The 22714-nt window shown below is 40.2% G+C and overlaps 1 protein-coding gene across 2 annotated transcripts in view; it reads right to left on the reverse strand.

Annotated features, from left to right (window-relative positions):
• The window catches only part of LOC146610650 (potassium voltage-gated channel subfamily KQT member 2-like), a 39253-nt gene that overhangs the window by 9333 nt on the left and 7206 nt on the right, over window positions 1-22714 (reverse strand). For both annotated transcript variants that reach the window (XM_085343898.1, XM_085343897.1), the window contains exons 2-10: window positions 8001-8091; window positions 7784-7910; window positions 7318-7493; window positions 5911-6036; window positions 5624-5734; window positions 4422-4517; window positions 4229-4323; window positions 3549-3608; window positions 250-279 (exon numbers count right to left, since the gene is read on the reverse strand). In XM_085343898.1, the coding sequence (XP_085200024.1) occupies window positions 250-279; window positions 3549-3608; window positions 4229-4323; window positions 4422-4517; window positions 5624-5734; window positions 5911-6036; window positions 7318-7493; window positions 7784-7910; window positions 8001-8091 (912 nt within the window). The remainder of the gene's footprint in view (window positions 1-249; window positions 280-3548; window positions 3609-4228; window positions 4324-4421; window positions 4518-5623; window positions 5735-5910; window positions 6037-7317; window positions 7494-7783; window positions 7911-8000; window positions 8092-22714) is intronic.

Here is a 22714-nt window from a genome sequence, read left to right on the forward strand (position 1 = left end):
AAGCTGCCAGTTGGGAATGAGGCCAAAGTGAGCTGATCTTTGAGCACCATGTGAGCAAATGCAGCGTGACCGTTCTTGAAGGAGGCACTTAACACGCAGCCACACCCATGTCAGACACACAAACCCCCACTCTCGCACACTGATGTACAGTAAGCACACTCCCCCAAGAAGAGTGTCTCAGCAGCAGCTAAGAGCAGAATTGAAGAGAAGGCAAAGGAAAGAGGCGAGAGATAAAACCAGATCACAGACCTGGGAGAGGTTTCTGTTTGTGACTCCTTCCTGTGAGCAGAAAAGGCATAAATGTTACACAATGTAAGATACAAGTTATGGACATGGATGAAAAATTATCTGTAAAAACCTGAAAAAAAACCCCCAATATATATGTTACCACACGGGGGCAGTGGAAACAAGTTCTAAACAACAGCAACAGTTGCCTGCTTACACTGAATGATCTTTCATATTTTTATGAAGATTAAATTTTGTGATGAGTGTCCAGTATTTACTCACTCTTCTGCAATGGTTTTTGTCTCCACTGACAAAAGAAACCTTAGGCTATTAAGTAAATACAAAAGGTAAATGGACTGGTTCTTACATAGCACTTTTCTACCCTGCCTGAGCACTCAAATCGCTTCGTTCACATACAAGCACTTTTTTCTATTCTTAAGTGCTTCCTATCTCCTATTCACACTTCAGCACCTTGGGGTTCAAAGAATCTTCATTTTCAAACCAACCAAAAAGTTGACATATTTTCTCTTAATATGTAAAACTACAGTGAGCCTCATAACACGACTCGAACAGGTATTCCTCCAGGATCAAACCTGGACCTTTATTGCTAAGATTTTGCATTCATAGGCAATTGGTACGGTGGCCCTGAGAGGCCAAATAGACTGCAACTTAGGAAAACACCAGCAATAAGAAAAACGCTGCAAAAGTGCACAAAACACAACGGAAATAGAAAAAAACAAAACGGTAATAGGAAAAAGCAGATTTCCGAAAGCACAAGGGAAGTGTTTCTGGGGAGACAATAACCCGACAGTTGCAGGAACAAAATATGCTAAGAATTGCGCTGGGAGACAGTTAAAAGAAGTGGAGGATCTATCGGTTTTGTGAGGAAAGAAAAGATGAGAGGTAAGTGTGTTAGCCTAACTATTAGCCTAAAAGTTCGTCATCAGTATTATATGAATCATGATAAAACACACCTACCATGTTTTGGGTTCCTGCAACTGGTCCGTCGGGTTATTTTCTCCCCAGAAACAATTCCATTGTGCTTTTTGAAATCTGTTTTTTCCTATTTTTGTTGTTGTTTTTCTTATTTCTGTTTTGTGTGCTTTTGCAGCATTTTTCTTATTGCTGGTGTTTTCTTAGGTTGCAGTCGGTTTGGCCTCTCGCGGCCACCGTACATTTGTTAGGCATACCTGTTCAACTGCTTGTTATCGCAAATATCTAATCACACTGCAGCAATTCACTGCATTGTGGCCAAAACGTCCTGCTGACATTCAAACTGAGCATCAGAATGAAGTAGAAAGGTGATTTAGGTGACTTTGAACATGGCATGGCTGTTGTGTCAGACAGGTTAGTTAGAGCATTATAGGAACAGGATCTGCTGGGATTCTCCCCACACAACCGTCTCGAGGGTTTACAGAGAACGGTCTGAATATATTATAATTATAGTAACCTAAACAACCACTCGTTACAGCCAAGGTATGCAGAAGAGCATCTTTGAACGCACAGCACGTTGAGCTTTGAGGTAGATGGGCTACAGCAGCAGAAGACCACACCTGTCAACAGGAAACTGAGGTTACAATTTGCACAGGCTTACATCTTCTGCTTCCAGCAGGATAATGAGCAACATCACAAAGCTCAAATCATCTCAAACTGGTTCTTTGAACATAATAACATGTTCACTGTAGTCAAATGGCCTCAACAGTTACCAGATCTCAATCCAGTGGAGAACATTTGGCTTGTCCTGGATCAGGAGATTTGCAGCATGGGGTGGCTGTAGCTCAGGTGGCAGAGCAGGTCAGCCACTAATCAGAAGGTCGGTGGTTCGAGTCAAACTTAAACTCTATACTTAACCCTTTAAGTATAGAGTCAAACTTGACTTATAAAAACACCAGTATAGGCTTTTAAGGCCTGCAAGTAAAAAACTACATTTTCCGCAAAATGACGTCACTTCCGGTTTCGGACAGGAAATTGCAGACATGCGATAGTTCGCATTGAGGTCTTGTTCAATGTGGGAAGTGTTACGAACAGCTGATCGGATCGGCAAAGCGTGTTTCTGGAATATTATGTTTTTGTTCCTGCAAGCGCTTTTTATGCAATATTTGCAAAGTTATATGTGGAAGGAAACCGTGACCGAGGACAAGCTGATGGCATAAGATGTAAGTACAACTCCTCCGGTTTCATATGCAAAACAAATTATTGCGCTAGCTTAAGCGGTTCTGGTTCTACAGGGATTTAAAGGGTTAACAATAACAATGTATTGAATAATGACTTTAAAAAATAATATTAAATAGTGTGCAAATACTGATAACAGTGCAAATGTTTGCAATATAAGAAATAAATGAAAAATGTAAACATCTATGTTTAGTGAACTTTGCAGTGTTGCTCTGTGGTGCAGCTATGACACCGTAGCAAAGTTTACACACTGTGTCTACTTGATCCACGTCTGACTCCGCGAACCCATAATGTTTCCACACCACTGAAGTTTTTTTTACCTCTCTTTTCAACCAACGGCAGTCACTCTCCTCTCCAAATAACTTCTGCTTAGCTTCCCTCGGGTCCTCTTAATTGTTGTGACGCGTTCGAAATGCAGAGAGGTGCGCTTGATTTGCCACACGGAGCAGCGTGAGAGTAAAGCACGAGGGAGGTGCTAATAATCGGCTCAGTCATTTTTAATGATCGTTGAAAGCCCAGATCGTAATCGTGATTAAAATTCGATTAATTGAGCAGCCAAGATTATAACTACTAAATTGTCTGGTAAATGTATATTAATGAATTTTCTAAGTGTCGCACAGGTTTTCCAATCAAGTGGGGTTGAAAATTTGCTCTGGCTATAGAGCCAGTGAAACTGTCAGTGTTCTTCCGTGCTTGCCCATTACAAATAAACTAATAGAAGAAAACAATAGTTTTAAAAAATGTTCCATAAAATTCATTCATTATGGTCACAGGTTGATGTTTGCATCAACAAGGTGTTTTAAAATAAATGTTTGGTTAGCCTCTTTTTTGTTAATCTACAGTAAATGAACTGAGTGCAACAATGAGCTAAGTGCACACAAAAGCTGGTAACACAAAAGGAAGGCCCAGCAACACAGGAAGTGTAGCGCAAAGTGTGCGGCAAGCAGACCAGACTCACAGGGTTCAGAGATCTTATTCCTTTGTGACAATCAAGGCATTCAGTGTATATTTTGGGCAGTGCACATAGTTATTTCAGCCTCTGATGCCCTGGTCCCTTCTATTTCAAGATCACTGAGTCACCGTTGGTGTCATCATAATGAGATCATGCTATCACACCAACAACTTTGTCACTCCTAATGTCATTGTTATACCTGAATGATTTGCCCTTCAGATTCCTCAGCAGGTCCAGCTGATTCAGAGGTGGGATAAGTCTGGGAAAAGACAAAGAAGAACTTCAAAGAAGTCGTTCTATCAAGACAGCCTCATCAGCTCAGTTGCAAAAGGTGAAAGCTCGCCTTTGGGCTTTTTAAGCTAATTGCCTTAAGTTATGTTCAGTTGGTCATAACCTTTTCTGCTTAAATTACAACTGGAATGTAAGTGAACTCATTTCAAAATAGACAACTAATGATTTTCTACTTCTAGATTAAAAGCAAAAGAAATCTGTGTTGTGAGAGTCGAGCAAGGCAGCTTATTTGCTAATTCATACAGCTGGACACCAAAATGTCTGCTTAATTTTTCAAATTGGCCAAGGGCAGTATTTGTCTTTTGAATAGCATTTCAGAGTGCCACTGCTAAGACTGTCATCTGCTTCTCCATTAAAAAGAAAAGCCTTATTAAAGCAGAAAGTGTAAAGCCACACCGGTGTGTGATTCTTCTGATCCAAGAAGGATGTTTAGAATACAATAAGATGAGGTTATTCTGTGAGCTCAGTTTTCAACTTGGCTTTCAAGGTTCAGAAAGAAGGCAGAATGTGATATGGGTAAACAGTTGTATTTCCTGAAAATGCTGAATAATGTGTAGCATGATTCAACCACTTTATTTGATCGGTTACCTGTACATCGGAATAGCTACAGTCTGCTCGTAAAAATCCCACGTGGACACCAGATCTGTACGGGAAAGGTTGGTGGCATAAAACCTCCAAGCAGCCTGGGTGAGGAAATTTTTAAAAAGGCTTCTCAGTTTTTTTGTTTTGAGAATTAAACAGTGTTTAAAATTGAATCTAGTGATCTTATCACACAATATACCTGTAGGAGGCCTGCAGCGGGGTTACGTCTCTTCTCAAAATGCTTCTGTCTGTGCTGCTCTTGGACTTTGAGGGCAAAGCCAGAACCCAAGATGCCCTGTACAAAAGCAGAAACTCATAAAATAATCAGTGACCTTTACTGACCTCAGTGGGCCAGGAGGAGGAATTGCAACAACAGCAAGTTGTCTCCTCCTTGTCCCTTAACGGTTCTCCGAAGCAATCCAACAAAACATCTGGGGTTATAGAAACCTGAGAGGAAATGCTGATGTTAAATGCTGTGCCAAAAGTAGTGACAGGAAAAGTGATTGCTGATCAAGTACAGTTTCCTGTATGATTGACAGAACGAATGGGAGCTGCTTACTCAGAGCTTACTGCTGAGTGTGATATCTTTAAATCTCAGGTGGAACAACAAACACTGACACGTACTTTAGCCACTGAAACTACATCATCAAACTCAGGCTTTCTAAAGAAAACGTGAATAATGAGCCAAGTTTTTTCAGCTCCTTTTAGAAGCATCGGTTGCACTAAGCTTTCTTTGGACTATAAAAGACTGGATGCTTGTCCCAAAAAGACAAACATTCGCAGTTATTTCCTCACACTGCTTCTATGGTGTTTTAGTGATCTGATGAATACAAATCTTATTTTCACTGTCGCTGTACCTGTAAAAAAACTGGCTCTCTAGCTCAACTACATTCACCACCTGGTTGCTGCTTTTTTATGTCAGTTATTGGGCAATGGACCTGCTTGAGTGATGAGATGAGCTACATGATTTGAATAAAAAGGTTAATGAGAGTCATTGTGGGATAAAACAGGATGTTTTCTGGGCTTTAAAACGAAAACATTTAGCTGATAGACACTAAAATGCTAGGTGTTGGGTGCTAAATGTGCTATCCTGTTGTCATTTCAGGTTACTCACTTGATTAGATACATTTCGAATCCATAATGTTGAATCCATAGCATGAATGCACTACTGTAGTTATGATATCAAACTAAATGAAACCATAACCTATGGAAGAGCCTGCCAGAGAACACAGAGTATATTCTCTTAGGGCAGAGCAGTGAGATCAGGCAGATATGCACTTACAGAGAACATCATAATGGAGAGAGAGTAAAGGCATATAAATGAGGATCATTTATGATGTGCACTTTGTGTGAACTCTTGTCAGCGGCTTCAACGCCCTAAAGACAAGCCTACATACTTACAGCAGGAAGGGCAAAGAAGGCAACGCCGATCAAGCTGAACGTGGCTGCTAGTAAGCGTCCATTCCAGGTTTTGGGAACCTTATCACCATAACCAATGGTGGTAAGAGTTATCTGGTACAAAAAAAAATAAAAAACAAACAAACATTAAATAGCTTTTTTAATACCTTTTTTTTGTAAAACTGGAAATAAAGTAAAATGAACATTTCTAAGCGGAATATTTGTCAAAAATGCATGTTGTAAAACAGAAAGCAAATACTGCAGATCCATGTTGTCCTTGTTAGTCTTACCAGCCCCCACCAAAGAGCATCAGCATACGTGTCAAACTCATTATTTGACTCCTTTTCCACGGAGTAGACCAGGAATGAGGCCAGGATGAGGCACAGGAAGCCTATGTACCACGCTGTGATGAGCTCCTACAGAGAAAACCAATACAGTGACCACTGGGAAATTAAAGTAATTAAGTGTCATCTTGAATGCTTTGCAAAAGTGGCAATGTAACCCCTGTCAATGGGTACAAATGGCTATTCTGTAACAATATTGGACATCATATGTGAATCTCTTGCCCTGTGCGGCGAACCAAGCATTTCATAAACCTCTTTATTTCCCTCGTCTCCACAAAAGCTGCAGCCTGCCATCTCTCCTTCTCATGTAATCATACACAAACACCCACAAACCCTGTAATGATGTTTCTGCAGCTTATTAGTAAAAGCAAATAATTAGATTTTCCAAGCTCATTTAAATTAAACAGAGAGAAATATGCTTCCTTGTCATGATAGACTTTCTCGGAGGAGACACCTTTGATAATAGAGTGTCACTGAAGTAACATAGAGTCCATCTCCTCCAGGATTGCACATCAATGCACGCCATTGCCAGAAGATTAGCCAGCAAAGTCTCAAGATCATCGAGGAGATTCAAGGAGACATGACGTGAAAGGGTGTGGAGAAGCCGTGGAGAATTTTATGCTGCCTGTAACATGCTATGTAAAACAGGCATCAAGATGAAATCACTGGACCAATTGTCATTTCTGGGTTCCTCCTCAGCGTGCCCTGTTTGGTGGTGGGTTACTTATGGTCTTTGGAGACCATATCCATGGACGTGCGCAGAGGCTAGGCAACAGCACCCTGACTGCCATTAGGTATCAGGATTAAATACTTGGGTTCAGACAATGCCCAGCCTCATGTGGCGAGAGTATGCAGGCACTTCCTGGAGAAAGAAGGAATTGATACCACTGACTGGCCCTCACGCTCGCCTGACCTAAATCCAACAGAACACCTCTGGGACATTATGTTTCAGTCCATTTGGCACCACCAGACTGTCCAAGAGGTCAGTGAGGCCCTGCTCCCTGTTCCTTTAATATATTTTTGAGCAGGGAATATTGAAATAGGGTAAAATGGCTGCATTTTTCTTGCATATGTGCAAAGACATATGGATAAGACAACAAAATGTTTCTAAAATAACATATTTGTAAGCCATGATAACTTTTCAAATTCCCATTTATTATATGCGCTGGACTTTTTCTCTTTGTTCTTTCTCAGCTCATTTATGTGGGTTACAGTTACTCTATACTAAAAATATTACTTTCACCTGGTCTGCATGCTTTGTGGTTAAAAGATAAGTGATAATGGCGGCCACACAATCTTAACAATCAAAACATTGAGGAAACTACAGACAAAACTGGAGTACATCAAGATCACCTTGCTGTGTGCATAAACTACAGATCCGAGCAGCTTCCAGGTTCCTCCACGGCGGTCCATGCGCAGCATCCGTAGGATCTGCAGGAATCTCAGACTCCTGATAGCCGAGGTGGCAAACACATTGCCCTGAGATCCAGCTGCCAGGACAGATACTGAGGCAATCAGCACCATGATGTCTGGGAAGAGAAGTACAACATATGAATAGAAAACCATGACCTTGGTCAAATCAGACTAAATTAACAACACTTTACTATGGACACTGAAGATCATTGTTCATTTAATCTGTACACTGTTCAAACAAACAATTTGCAGTTGGAAAAATATTTTTGTATCATTGTATCAAAAGTTTCAGCATTTAAGAACAGAAGTAATAGCAAAACAAGTAACAAGTAATGTGTCCATGTTATGTTCTTCAAGGTGACAGAAATGACAGCCAGTAAAACACAAGACAAACGTGTTTTCACACCTATGACACAGAAAGGCTTTCTGGCAAATTTTAGCCTCCCTCTCCATCCTCTGTATCGACAGCAGCAGCCAGCAGCCCATATCCTTACAATGTACTCCACTCCAAACACCACAATGGTCACAATTTCCTGTGGAAAAAAACAGAATGGGGGAGTTAACCTTGTGACATTAATTTATATGCAGAATACTGTTAAAATATTAAATAAAGTGATACTTACCAAGATGTACAAGGCACTCTCTGAGCTTTGTGTGAACTCTTTAATGGTGGCAAAGACTGAGAGTATAAGACACGAAAACACCAAGAGGAAGCTGGAACGGATGAGACAAAGTAAAGTTATTGCTTCTACTCTCTTATTTAGGGTAAGTCACTGTTACACCTGATAGATCCATGTGTAGATATTTTTTTTTGGTCCTGTCATGGTCCTGGGCCATGTGGGCCCAGTATTCTTAGTTTCTTGTATTTTTGTATTTCGTTCCTTATTTAGGCCATGTTTCCTAAGTTGTCCTGTTGTGGTGTTCCTTATTTGACTTCCCCTTGTGACTTTTATCCCCTGTGTGCCCCTCTATGTATCTGTGAGCCCTCATCTCCCCTCCTTGTTTCATTCCATGTTTCCCCAGCCCACTATGCCCGTGCTCTCTCTCTCCTCCTGTTTGCACCTGTGTACTTCCTGTTTTACTTTGACAGTCTCCCGTCAGTGTTGTTTACTCCTGCCATGTCTTGTTATGTTTATCTGTGTCAGCTGTGTTCCCATGTGTGGCCACTTCCCCTGATCATCCCTCTTGTGTATTTAGTCTCTGTGTTTCATGTAGTCTGTGTCACGTCGTCTGTGTTACCACCCCCTGTGTTCCGTATCTCCAGCCATAGCTTTTCCTTAGTTTATGTCCAGTTTAGGTTTCTGTTTGAACTATTACTCTTATGCTGCCCTCACTCTGTTTTGTTCCTTTCATCAGCCAGAATAAAAGGCTCGCTTTTGTTTAACTCCACTCCTGCATCCTCGCTTGTGTTCGCTCCTGGGTCCACCACACACATTTCCGCACGGTCTGCCTCCGCAGACCGTGACAGGTCCAGTTCAGAGTAATCGGTATCACCATGGTAGTCAGTTAAAGCTAATTTTGTACATTTTGAACATGTTTGTATGAAAGTGTACAAACCTCTGAACAGTGAATTATATCAGCTGACAAGCCATCCAACCAGCCTTAGTACCCCGCCCTTATTAGACAGAGTCTAATCTCTACATCTAATCTCAGCTGAGCCACTCTATCTGCTTTCTGTCAGAGTCATTAGCGGGATTGCTTTTTTTTTTTTTTATGAGAATTTATGTTGATATAAATTGCAGAAAAACTGTTGATGCTTTTATCCTAAACTTGGGGAAAATACTTAAGGCTAGTCATTGCACAACAGATAAAATCCTGATTAGATATTATTAAAGGGGATTCATTTGGATAAAATAGTTAAATGATGGTCTTGCATATGAATTTTGCTGCACAAGAGATACTCAGATGAGAGCCTCGGCAGGTCCTGACCTCACTTACAGTGGGGCAAAAAAGTATTTAGTCAGCCACCGATTGTGCAAGTTCCCCCACCTAAAATGATGACAGAGGCCAGTAATTTGCACCAGAGGTACACTTCAACTGTGAGAGACAGAATGTGAAAAAAAAATCCATGAATCCACATGGTAGGATTTGTAAAGAATTTATTCGTAAATCAGGGTGGAAAATAAGTATTTGGTCAATAACAAAAATACAACTCAATACTTTGTAACATAACCTTTGTTGGCAATAACAGAGGTCAAACGTTTACTATAGGTCTTTACCAGGTTTGCACACACAGTAGCTGGTATTTTGGCCCATTCCTCCATGCAGATCTTCTCGAGAGCAGTGATGTTTTGGGGCTGTCGCCGAGCAACACGGACTTTCAACTCCCGCCACAGATTTTCTATGGGGTTGAGGTCTGGAGACTGGCTAGGCCACTCCAGGACTTTCAAATGCTTCTTACGGAGCCACTCCTTTGTTTCCCAGGCGGTGTGTTTTGGATCATTGTCATGTTGGAAGACCCAGCCTCGTTTCATCTTCAAAGTTCTCACTGATGGAAGGAGGTTTTGGCTCAAAATCTCACGATACATGGCCCCATTCATTCTGTCCTTAACACGGATCAGTCGTCCTGTCCCCTTGGCAGAAAAACAGCCCCATAGCATGATGTTTCCACCCCCATGCTTCACAGTAGGTATGGTGTTCTTGGGATGCAACTCAGTATTCTTCTTCCTCCAAACACGACGAGTTGAGTTTATACCAAAAAGTTCTACTTTGGTTCCATCTGACCACATGACATTCTCCCAATCCTCTGCTGTATCATCCATGTGCTCTCTGGCAAACTTCAGACGGGCCTGGACATGCACTGGCTTCAGCAGCGGAACACGTCTGGCACTGCGGGATTTGATTCCCTGCCGTTGTAGTGTGTTACTGATGGTGACCTTTGTTACTTTGGTCCCAGCTCTCTGCAGGTCATTCACCAGGTCCCCCCGTGTGGTTCTGGGATCTTTGCTCACCGTTCTCATGATCATTTTGACCCCACGGGATGAGATCTTGCGTGGAGCCCCAGATCGAGGGAGATTATCAGTGGTCTTGTATGTCTTCCATTTTCTGATGATTGCTCCCACAGTTGATTTTTTCACACCAAGCTGCTTGCCTATTGTAGATTCACTCTTCCCAGTCTGGTGCAGGTCTACAATACTTTTCCTGGTGTCCTTCGAAAGCTCTTTGGTCTTGGCCATGGCGGCGTTTGGAGTCTGACTGTTTGAGGCTGTGGACAGGTGTCTTTTATACAGATGATGAGTTCAAACAGGAGCCATTCATACAGGTAACGAGTGGGGGACAGAAAAGCTTCTTACAGAAGACGTTACAGGTCTGTGAGAGCCAGAGATTTTCCTTGTTTGAGGTGACCAAATACTTATTTTCCACCCTGATTTACGAATAAATTCTTTACAAATCCTACCATGTGGATTCATGGATTTTTTTTTCACATTCTGTCTCTCACAGTTGAAGTGTACCTCTGGTGCAAATTACTGACCTCTGTCATCATTTTAAGTGGGGGAACTTGCACAATCGGTGGCTGACTAAATACTTTTTTGCCCCACTGTATGTTGGAGAATAAGGTGATTGGGAACTATAATAGACCACCTAAATCTGTTATGTCAGTTTCACTAGTAATTAAAAAAAACAAACAAACAGAAGAATTAAAAAGAAGAAAAAAAAGAAATGATCTGCTGGAAGAAATCCAGAGCAGAGCAAATGGAAAGTGCCTCATGAAACCTGATACCCAGGACAGTGCAGGATTATAAAAGTTAGAGCCATAGGCAACATCAATCATACTTAGAGATACTGTAGAATGGCAGTAGGTATTTGCTGAGCCCATTATCATTCCAATATATAGATGCAAAAATAATTTCATTTACCAATGGATAGTATGAGATGTTATTATTATAATTGTTATCATGTGAGCTGATTGGGATAAAAAGGTTCAGAAAATGTTGCATTTACACAGAATACACAGAGACGGGGCCAGAGTTTGAAACTGTATATTACTAAGTAATATATTTATTATTGTATCAGTTGGCTTGAAAAAGTAAAGACATCAGAGGGTGGCTGCTGGATAATGTGTTTCTAATCTATTTACTTCAGTTGTCTCACTCTCTGCTAAAAGCTCCACTGCATTCACCAGCTGCTTCTAGTTTCTTTCTCCGTGTGCTGTTTGGTATTGGTCAGAAATCATTCAACTGCCCCCCACAGCTGGAAAAGAAGACCACAGGAAGAGCATGCTCTAAAAGGCCAAAAGTGGAATAGAGTGGATTTGAACTGTAAAGTGACAATTCTTGTCAGGTTTATCTCTGCAAGTGTCACCTTTCCGTTACACACTTCGTCCCGTCACTTCATCCATTATTAATACAAACAAATGTGTTTGTGCAGCTTTAAAAATGAAGAAGGGCAAAAGTCCAGCTCAGAAACACAGAACGGACTATGTGTATCTCTGCGTAGCACTTAACACTAACAAGGCCCGGAATCAATTTGGTACGTTTGTATCCACATGAGTAAACTGAGGTTTGCACATATCCGTAAAAATCTTCTCAAATAATTCTAAAATTTAAAATAGGTCAGCGTGAGTAACAATGCAGGTAAGGTGGATACCGTCCTCCATTCAGAAGCAAGAAAGCTTAACGCTGACATCACTAGTAAAACATGTTGAATCCGTGTGAGCATAAAGTCTTTCCTTCTGTGCTTCATTCAGTTCTCACCACTCCTCATCAAGGCTCACCCTTGATTTTTTTTCCTAAATGCAATTTATCTGAACTTCCTGCTGCAGTTCACGTCCATTCCTGGCAGTGATATTTGGCCGTCAGCCAATCAGAATGAAGCAGCAAAGATCAATCGTGTGGCTACAGTGAAGCCCATAAATAAGCTTTTTTCTGATTGGTTCTTTATGATATCTTTGTTACTCTTCCTCAAAGGCCTAAAATATTTAACAACAAGCACTTTCACCTCTAAACCCACAATTCTGTACATTTTTACTTTGGTAAGTCAGACTGAGGTCATTGTTGTCATATCATATATCAATGATGACTTCAGCAGTCAAGTCTTACTTAGTAATAGTGAACGGGCTGTGAAAGCTTTTGCTACACACTACATTATATCTGTAGTCTGCCAGTAAAGTTCATCCTGTTAGATCACATTACTCACATTAGTTTTCTTGTGTTTTAAGCAGTGGTATTGCTAGTATCTGAAAACAAGCCTAGAAATTGTTGGATTTTTCTCTTGATAATTCCACCCTTTTAAAGCTGTTTCACGGTAGAATTAATATCAAATGTTCTGAGAACTAATAACATATAAGTTTGAATATGTTTGTGTTAGTTCATTTTTCCAGTTCCAGTTGTGCATCCCTCCTGTTATATCTCCCCTTGTTATCCTGTGAGGGTATATATTGTCAGTCTGCCTTTGCTGTTTGTTGTGTTGTCCCTGATGATTGTGTGCACCCTCTGTACCTAACTGCTCATCAATCTGCTGCACTCTTAATCTCCTGCTCTCGCTCAGGTCTTGGCTGAAAATTTGTATCAGCATTGCCGACCAAATATCTAAATCTGATGTGATGATTAGGTATTTAACACACAATTTATCAAATTACTTGGTTCAATTAATTATTTGAACACAACAACCAGTATCAGATTTCAGAAAAGCAAATTATTAATGTATTATTGTCATAAGAACTAAATAGTCATCAAATCTGACTATTGGATTTCAGCTACAGGCCAACAGGATATTTCAATCTAACTATCATCGTCTTTATGGCATATGTGGAATACACAGATTACCATCCATCCATCCATTTTCTCCCCCTTATCAAATTCAGGGTGGTGCGAAAGATGGAGTCTTGATAGGCAGTGTTGGTCAAGTTACTTGAAAAAAGTAATCAGTAATTAATTACTGATTACTCCCCCCAAAATGTAATCCCGTTACTTTACTGATTACTTATTTTCAAAAGTAATTAATTACTTAGTTACTTAGTTACTTAGTTACTTTTTAAAAACACGATTTACAACCTGAAGAGGTGATAAAGTGATAGATCTTTCAGCCCAATTCTACTTTTTCTACATAATCCATCATACAAAATGTAATCAAATGGAAAAGTCTCTTTTTTTAACTTGTTTTATTAGTTTTAATCTTTTAACTTTATGCATCAAGCAAAACATTTAATTATATGCAACATTCTCTGACTTGAATAAATTAGTTTAACATTTAAACCTATTTTCTACACATTCCAGCACATAAAATAAAATATTTTTTGTGTTTTCACTCACTCTTTCAAACAGATGCAAGTAAAACACAGCAGAAAATAAATAAAGTCAAAGACTCAGCGGTCCTTTTGCTCTATTTTCACCTGTAAAGCAGGAGCAGGGTAGGCGGAGGGTTACCCTGGTGTAGGTGTGCTGCGGTCAGTTGAAGAATCCGCGCGAGTGTCTCTGTGAGTTTCCCATCACGTCGTAGCTACTCGGTGCTTGCTCGGAAGTTTAGGGGTTTTTTTCGCTGTAAAAAGAAGTTTTCTTCCCACGCACGATGGACGCTAATGTTTTTGTCACTTTTTATGAAATCAAACTCAAAGTAAGGTCAGTACTTCCACACTTTAAACGCTGCACGCTCATACTCTCTCCCGCACTCGATATATTATCCATTGTTGATCTGCACACAGCTGCTGTCACCAACGTCGCACTTGCTTACGTCACTGTCATGAGACATTCTCGCAAAAAAAATCACGGTTTTAGTAACGCAGTAACGCAGCGTTCCTACGGGAAAGTAACGGTAATCTAATTACCGATTTTGCAATAGTAATCCCTTACTTTATGCGTTACTTGAAAAAAGTAATCAGATTACAGTAACGCGTTACAAGTAACGCGTTACTGCCCATCTCTGTTGATAGGTCACCAGCCTGTCACAGGGCTAATACAAAAAATATACATATCTTTTAAAAATGTATCAGTTTCTTCTCAAATATCACTAGTGAATAGACACGTGTCCCTAAGATTGACTTTGCAATTCATGAACATTAAATCAGTAATATATGTGTGTGTGTGTGTGTGTGTGTGTGTGTGTGTGTGTGTGTGTGTGTGTGTGTGTGTGTGTGTGTGGAGAGAGAGATAAGGTCTTTCAAGATCAGCACACTTTTGTGACCACTGTTAGATTCAAGGTCTTTTCCAGCCTAATTGATTCTCTTTGATTCATGTAAAGTTGGCCTCTTCAAGAAGACCTGTAAAGTAAAGATCAAGTACAGCTCATTGGATCATTAAGGTTCATTTATTCTGCTTGAATACAAAGAAGCATCTCTTAGCAGCAACTGCCCCCCCTTTGAGAACTCCATCCACAAGGACTACATCACTGAAAAACTGTACAGTGCACCTAAATATACTAAATATACTGTACACTGATTACCTACAGCTTCCAGGCAAGAATGAGTTCACTGAAAGAACAATTTTTTTATTATACAAGAAAGATAAAGCAAATCTCAAAGCAAAGGAGGCCTATTTTGGGGCAGAGCACACATGCCTGGCTTCTGATTACTTGCTTGGGCACAAGAAGTACAAGGCAAGTGTTACTGAGCTAGGGAGTTCTTTGAAGGGCTGTGTGGTTCTTATTATGTTATTGAATGCAGCACTTTAAGATTTTTGTGCTTTGGTTAACACAAAGATAAATAAATTGCTGCTCAGTTCAGTGGCCCAATGAAAAATTCAACTCGTGTGGTTTTTTTTTTATGTTTTTGTTCTATAATTATTTGGCATGAATGTATGATTATATACATTTTACTGAACATCAGCTAATAAAAATCATGATGCAAGATTGTATTTGTATTTAACTCATTTTTGAAGCGGTGCACAGCAGAAACTGGAAAAGTGTTGGCTGGAGAAGGAGGCTGGGATAAAAGTGAAAATATTTATGTATTATTCAAATGAGCCATTATATAATAAAAACAGTCTCATCTGTGGTAGTGATGAAGTCATCCATGCACTGTTTACTCAACTCAAATTTGAAAGTAGTTCAATAGGGTCACAGTAGGTATTTTTGGAATCAGGTATAACTGCAGTTTATTCCCATATTTTTGTAAGTTTGCACTGCTAATCAAACTGTTACCTATCTTCACTTATGCACACTGAGACAGATGGTCATTGTGTAGGTGTAGATGTTAGAACCCTGTTTATGTCTGACAGAAGATGTGACTGTGAGAGGAAGGTTGCCATTTAATATTACTATGAATAATTCATCATCAAAACACTAATATTCCAAATGGTTCCAAATGCCAAGTGAAACCTGTATGTAAACCTCGTAGTAAACTGAAGCGTCGATTGGATCAAATCAGTCCACTTGACAGCGCAAAGGCAAATCTTTTTACATCATGCAGTTGTTCTCTGCAAATGTCCATCGCAAATTGTTAGCCAATGAGTGTGTGGTTTCACAGTCAGACCTACCCCTCCTTGTCTTATCCATTTTCCGGCAACCAATTGGATTTCAGGACAGCACTTCAGAAACCAATAGCTGACACCACAGGAGCTACATCTGTCTTTTACGGTGTCTATACAGTGTCGCCTTCAACAGAGCAATCGAAGTTACATTGCCCAGCCTTGCCCCCCTTAGTTCCTCCTTACCACCTTCATGCTCTGTCTCCACAGTCTGATGTGTGATGTGTGGAGGGTCCGGGCTGCGAGGATTAAGGCAGTGGTGACTTTTCCACTGAGACATGTGGCCTGGTCAAAACACAGAGAGCGGCACTCTAAAAGATCTTTAAATATAGTAAACATACCTTGTGTGCCACAGACTGCTCCCAAACACAAGGGGGCAAAAAATACTTCTAAAACACTTAAGTTGGCTTTATTAAACGTTAGATCTTTAGCTGGGAAAACATTTTTAATTAATGATTTAATCACTGAGCACAGCCTTGATTTTATGTTTTTAACTGAAACTTGGTTGGACCAAAGTAACAGTGGAGCTGTTCTCATCGAGACGACCCCTCCTAACTACAGTTTTATCAGTGAGGCCAGGGTGAGCAGGAGAGGAGGAGGGGTTGCTGTCTTATTTAATGAATCATTTCAATGTAAGCAACTATCTCCTGGAAGTTTTCAGTCTTTTGAATATGTGGCTTTACAGCTGAAGGCCCCATCCAAAGTTGTGTTTCTTAATGTTTACAGGCCTTCCAAATACTGCACAGACTTTTTTAATGATCTCAGTGAACTGCTGTCTGTGATCTGTGTTGATTTCGACTGTGTAATTATTGTTGGGGATTTTAACATCCATGTGGACAACCCTCAGGACAAAGGGACTAAAGACCTGAGTAACACTCACTCAACTTTGGGCTGACTCAGCATGTCACAGAGGCCACACATAATAGAGGACACACTCTTGACCTACTGATCTCCAAGTCCTGAGCATTTTGAAGGTTACTGTGTCTGATGTGGGCCTGTCTGATCATTACTGTATTTTCTTTGAAAGTAAAATTTCAGCCCACACAAATATATCAACAGCAGTGATCACAAAACGGTGTATAACTGAATACAGTAGTGAGATCTTTAACCAGGTCTTCCCATTAACACCTGGCCTGTCCAGAGGGTCAGTCAATGAGCTCGTCAATAGCTTCAATGCTAAAATGTTAAATGTAATGGACACTATTGCTCCCATTAAGGTGAAGGTTATCTCTGGAAGGAAAAAGTCTCCATGGAGAAAAATGAAAAAAGAGAGTGTAGGAAAGCTGAGCGCAGATGGAGAAAAACAAACCTCCAGGTTCATTATGACATCTATAAAGAGAAACTTCACAATTATAATTTACAACTGAGGAGTGCAAGGAGGTCCTACTTCTCTGACATCATCACTAAAAACAGCCATAATGCTCGGGTCTTATTTTCTACAGTTGACAGGCTAACAAACCCTCCTGTGTCAGTGGCAGCTGAACTTCATTCGACCATGGCCTGCAATGACTTTGCCAAATTCTTCACAGACAAAATCCAAAAGATTAGACAAGCATCAACAGCATATTCAGGATATGTACTGTGTCCACTGAAAAACTGTTTAAACACCATCAAACAGTTTCACCCTATTAACAGCAAAGACCTGGAGGACATCTTAGGCCAACTGAACTCCTCCTCTTGCTGTTTAGATGTCCTGCCAACACGTTTTTTCAAAAAGGTCTCAAAGACTTTAGAGTCAGACCTGTTACAGATCGTCAACTTTTCTTTCATGTCAGGTGTGTTTCCAGAACCACTAAAAACTGCTGTAATAAAACCTATACTGAAAAAGGACAATCTTGACAAGACACAAATGAACAACTACAGGCCGGTCTCAAATCTCCCATTTTTAAGTAAGATCATTGAAAAAGCAGTTTCTCAACAGCTCAATTACTTCTTAAAACAGAATAATTGCTACGATGCCTTCCAGTCAGATTTTAGACAGAACCACAGCACTGAAACTGCTCTGACCAAAGTGTTTAATGACATATGTCTGAATACAGACAGTGGAAAAATGTCAGTCTTAGTTTTGCTGGATCTCAGTGCAGCATTTGATACAGTTGACCACAACATATTACTCAAACGACTGGAGAACTGGACAGGTCTTTCAGGAACTGTACTAAACTGGTTCAAAACATACTTAGAAAACAGGAAATACTTTGTATCAATAGGTAACTTCACATCTGAGCAGACAAGTATCACATGTGGAGTTCCCCAAGGTTCCATCTTGGGACCCCATCTGTTTAACATTTACATGCTCCCACTGGCACAGATTATAAAGAACAACAAAATAAACTATCACAGCTATGCAGATGACACACAAATATATATCACAATGTTACCAGGAGACCGAGGCCCTGTACAGGCTCTTGGTAAATGCATCGAGGAAATTAATGACTGGTTGTGCCACAATTTTCTCCCGCTAAACAAAAACAAAACTGAGGTAATAGTCTTTGGTGCCAAAGAAAAACGATTACAGGTCACCAGCAAACTTCAATCTATACACCTAAAAACCACAAACCAGGCGAGAAATTTGGGTGTAGTGATGGATGCAGACCTAAACTTAGAAAAACACATTAAGACAATAACAAAATCAGCTTACTATCACCTTACGAATATATCAAGGATAAAAGATCTGATGTCTCAACAGGACCTGGAAAAACTAGTCCGTGCATTCATCTTTTGTAGGCTTGATTACTGTAACAGCATCTTTACAGGTCTACCTAAAAAATCAGTCAGACAACTACAGCTCATTCAGAACTCTGCTGCTCGAGTCCTCACTAAGACCAAAAAAGTGGACCACATCAGTCCAGCTCTGAGGTCTTTACACTGGCTGCCTGTCCGTCAGAGGATAGACTTTAAAGTTCTGATACTGGTCTATAAAGCTCTGAATGGTTTAGGACCAAAATACATCAGTGTCCTCCTGACCCAGTATGAACCTTCAAGATCCCTCGGGTCATCTGGATCCGGTTTTTTATCAGTTCCCAGAGTCAGAACCAGACACGGAGAAGCTGCATTCAGCTTTTATGCTCCTTATATCTGGAACAAACTCCCAGAAAGCCTCAGATCAGCTGAAACACTCAGTTTATTTAAATCCAGGTTGAAGACTCACCTGTTCTCAGCTGCATTTGAATAAAGCACCAAATCCACACTTTTAAATTTCAAAACTTATATTTTAACTACTGATTTTATCTACTGTTTTTTTAATCAATTTGAAATCATGCTTTTTATTGTTTTTGTTTTTTAATGTCTCTGTAAAGCACTTTGAATCACCTTGTTGTTGAATTGTGCTATAAATAAACTTGCCTTGCCTTGCCTTGCCTATAAGTCGGCAGTGTTTCAGATGTGACAGTAGTAAGAGATGCCTCTCCTGATCACCCGGTAACTACTTTTTGAATATGCCTGCCCTTTAAAAAAAAGCTTCAGAGTTATTCAAAAAACGCCCAGGGCTAACAAAACACCTTTTTATAAGTCTTTCTCAAAAAAAGAGTGTTGTTGTACTATTGCGTGTTGTATGACATCTACATGTGTGAGAAATGCAGAAAAGAATAACTCAATCCTTCTTGCTTTTCATAGCCATTTGTGATCACTGGGGAGGTGATGGCATTTCCATAACTTGTCATTTTGATTTATAATTTCACCAGGTGAAAACCAACACTGCTTATGGATTATAGCACACAAAGGCAACACTTACTCATTATTCAAAACTCATTAATCCACTTGATCCCATAAATTAACTCTTCCTGGAGTCTTATGTACTTACATCTATGATATTGCCAAGCAGAACATCAACGCATACTGCCAAGAAATGATTTCAGCACACTGAGTCCAGTTAAACTGCATTTTAGATGGAACATCATTTATTATGCATTTTTTCAGTCTGATTCTTGTCTTTATATAAACTAACCTAGCCATGATAATGATATATTCCTTTAAAAATGTTATTACCAAAGTCAGCTTGCAAGCTTACAACAAAAAAGCTATGATATTACACTTATGACAGCAGTAAGAAATAACACATTAACGAGCTCCATGTTTTAACAATGATTAATATGCTGCTCAAAACTTACAGTTTACATTCGGATCACATTAGTTCCTCTAAGTATAGTCACTGAAACTAAATGTTACGGAGGAAAAGGCTACATAGATAGCTAGCTGCATTTGTAATTGGGGATCAGGTTATGCAGATTTGCTGACTTGACCTTGCCCAGCTCATTAGTACTTTCTGATGAGGACTCTTGCTGATAAAAGAAGGTAACAGGACTTGCCTCCTAAAGCAATCAAACAATTAGTCCCTACAGATACTCGATTATCTATAATTTTACCATAAGCACAGCTTCTAGACAGTCATTTCTATCTCTTCATTATATAGGACATACACACAGATCATGGTCCAAATGGGAGGCAAATTCAGATATACAGACTAAGTAAGGTCTTGTGAGGAGATTTCAAATATGACTGTATAATACTAAACAGATATTTTTTATTTAAACAGTGATTCTTATAATAATTGTGTCACATGCCATTTCTGGCATGTCAAGTGTACAGCACGTTGTGTTCAGCTGGGAGTTGTTCTGAAAGTGCTGTATAAATAAATCACTTGCTTGCTAATTTGCAGTAAATGTTTGCAGTGCAAAGAAAACAACAGTCTGACAGCTGTATGACTGTCCACAGAGTTAGAAATAGACTATATAGATTTTATTCTGCACTGATTATAAATCTGGGATATAATTGCAGCAGATAGCAAACATTTAACAGTGCTTGTAAAAACATCTGCAAATTAATTTGCTCCCCTACAGACAGCAACTTTGTGAATGAGTAAATGAATCAGGCTGTCAGTCAGCTCATCAGACTCAGAGTCGAAGTTAACTCTGGAACAGAAAACCCAACGTTTCCCTCTGGAAGGGTTAACAAACTGAGATTTGTTATCTAAACATGCTTCGTCGAGTTGGGCCAAGACTGGATTAGCTGTTTTCTTGTCTTTACCAATGACCATATAAAAGGTTTTCATGACTTAGCATAGCATCAAGACAGTCTTTATGCTAAGCTATGCTATGCTATGCAAAGTCTTAGCTTCCCAACTCTGTAAGAAAGCACAAACACTATATTGCCAAAAGTATTTGCTCGTCTGCCTTTACACACATATGAACTTAAGTGGCATCCCATTCCTAATCTATAGGGTGTAAATATGATGTCAGCCCATCCTTTGCAGCTATAGCTTCAAATGTTCTGGAACATTCTTCCAGAAGTACATTTGTGAGGTCAGACACTGAAGCTGGATGAGAAGGCCTAAATCGAAGTCTCTGCTCTAATTCATCCCAACGGTTTTCTGTCAGGGTAAGCTCAGGACTCTGTGCAGGCCAGTCAAATTCTTCTGTTCCAAACTGTTCCCACAAACCTGGGAGTACTGTGTACTGAGCCCTCTCCTGTACTCACTCTACACCTACGACTGCACAGCCACTAACAGCTCCAACATCATTGTGAAGTTTGCGGACGACACTACAGTGGTGGGTCTTATCACCAACGGTGATGAGACGGCTTACAGGGAGGAGGTCAGCGCCCTGACCCACTGGTGTCAAGACAACCATCTCACCCTCAACGTCGCAAAGACAAAGGAGTTGATAGTGGACTTCCGGAGGTGCAGAGAAGTACACACCCCCATCACCATCAACGGCGCTGCTGTGGAGAGAGTGAGCAGCTTCCGGTTCCTTGGAGTACATCTGGCTGAGGATCTTACGTGGTCAGTACACACAAACAAAACAGTGAAGAAGGCGCAGCAGCGCCTCTTCTTTCTCAGGAGACTGAAAAGATTCGGCATGAGCCCCCGCATCCTCAGGACCTTCTATCACTGTGCCATTGAGAGCATCCTCACTGGATGCATCACCACCTGGTATGGCAACAGCACCGCCTACAACTGCAAAGCTCTCCGGCGAGTAGTGCGGTGCTCTGAACGGATAATTGGAGGTGAGCTTCCCTCCCTCCAAGACATCTACAGGAAGCGGTGCCTGAGGAAAGCGGGGAGGATCATCAAGGACTCCAGTCACCCCAGCCATAAACTGTTCAGACTACTTCCATCAGGAAGGAGGTTCTGCAGCATCCGGTCCCGTACCAGCAGACTGAGAGACAGCTTTTTCCATCAGGCCATCAGACTGCTGAACACGTCATAGACACCTCAGCTTCACTACTGGAACTTCAACATTATGCACTCCACACTGTATATAAATGCCACTTGTTTTGCACATATTCAACTCTGTATATTTTATATATTTTATAATTATTATTATTATTATTATTTTTATTTTTTTTTACTATTTAATTTGTAAAAATGTGTATACACACACACACACACACACACACACACACACACACACACGTAGGAAAATATTTAGTATACACATCCAGAAATGCATACACTATTATATATTGTACATATATTTATTAGTTTCAGGTTGGCCATTCTTGTATTTTGCTCGTTTGTGTTGTTGTGTTTGCACATCTCTGTTGCTTGTGGGGCTCGCACACAAGAATTTCACTCGCATGTGCTGTGCCAGTGTGCCTGCACATGTGATGTGACAATAAAAGTGATTTGATTTGATTTGATTTGAGTATCACATTTTCCAAAATATGTAGGTATGCTGAAACATTAAGAGTTCCTTTCACTGGAATTAAGTGGCCAAGCCCAAATCCTGAAAAACAACCCCACACCTTTTCAAACCACTTGTGTTTATGACATCCTGAGCATCACTTTTGAGTTTTTGTTTTTTATTTATGTGTCTTGATATGCTTTAAATGAATGTCCCATCAGATCCTCATTGGAAAAAAATTTAAGGCATTATTTGGTAATGCAAATTAGGTAACTATGGCACATAAACACTGCTATATTCATTATGAGTTCAACAATG

Source organism: Diplotaxodon limnothrissa, linkage group LG20 (assembly GCF_057381915.1).
Source record: "Diplotaxodon limnothrissa isolate DT_005_m linkage group LG20, D_limnothrissa_male_GT1.1, whole genome shotgun sequence".
NCBI classification, from domain to species: domain Eukaryota; kingdom Metazoa; phylum Chordata; class Actinopteri; order Cichliformes; family Cichlidae; genus Diplotaxodon; species Diplotaxodon limnothrissa.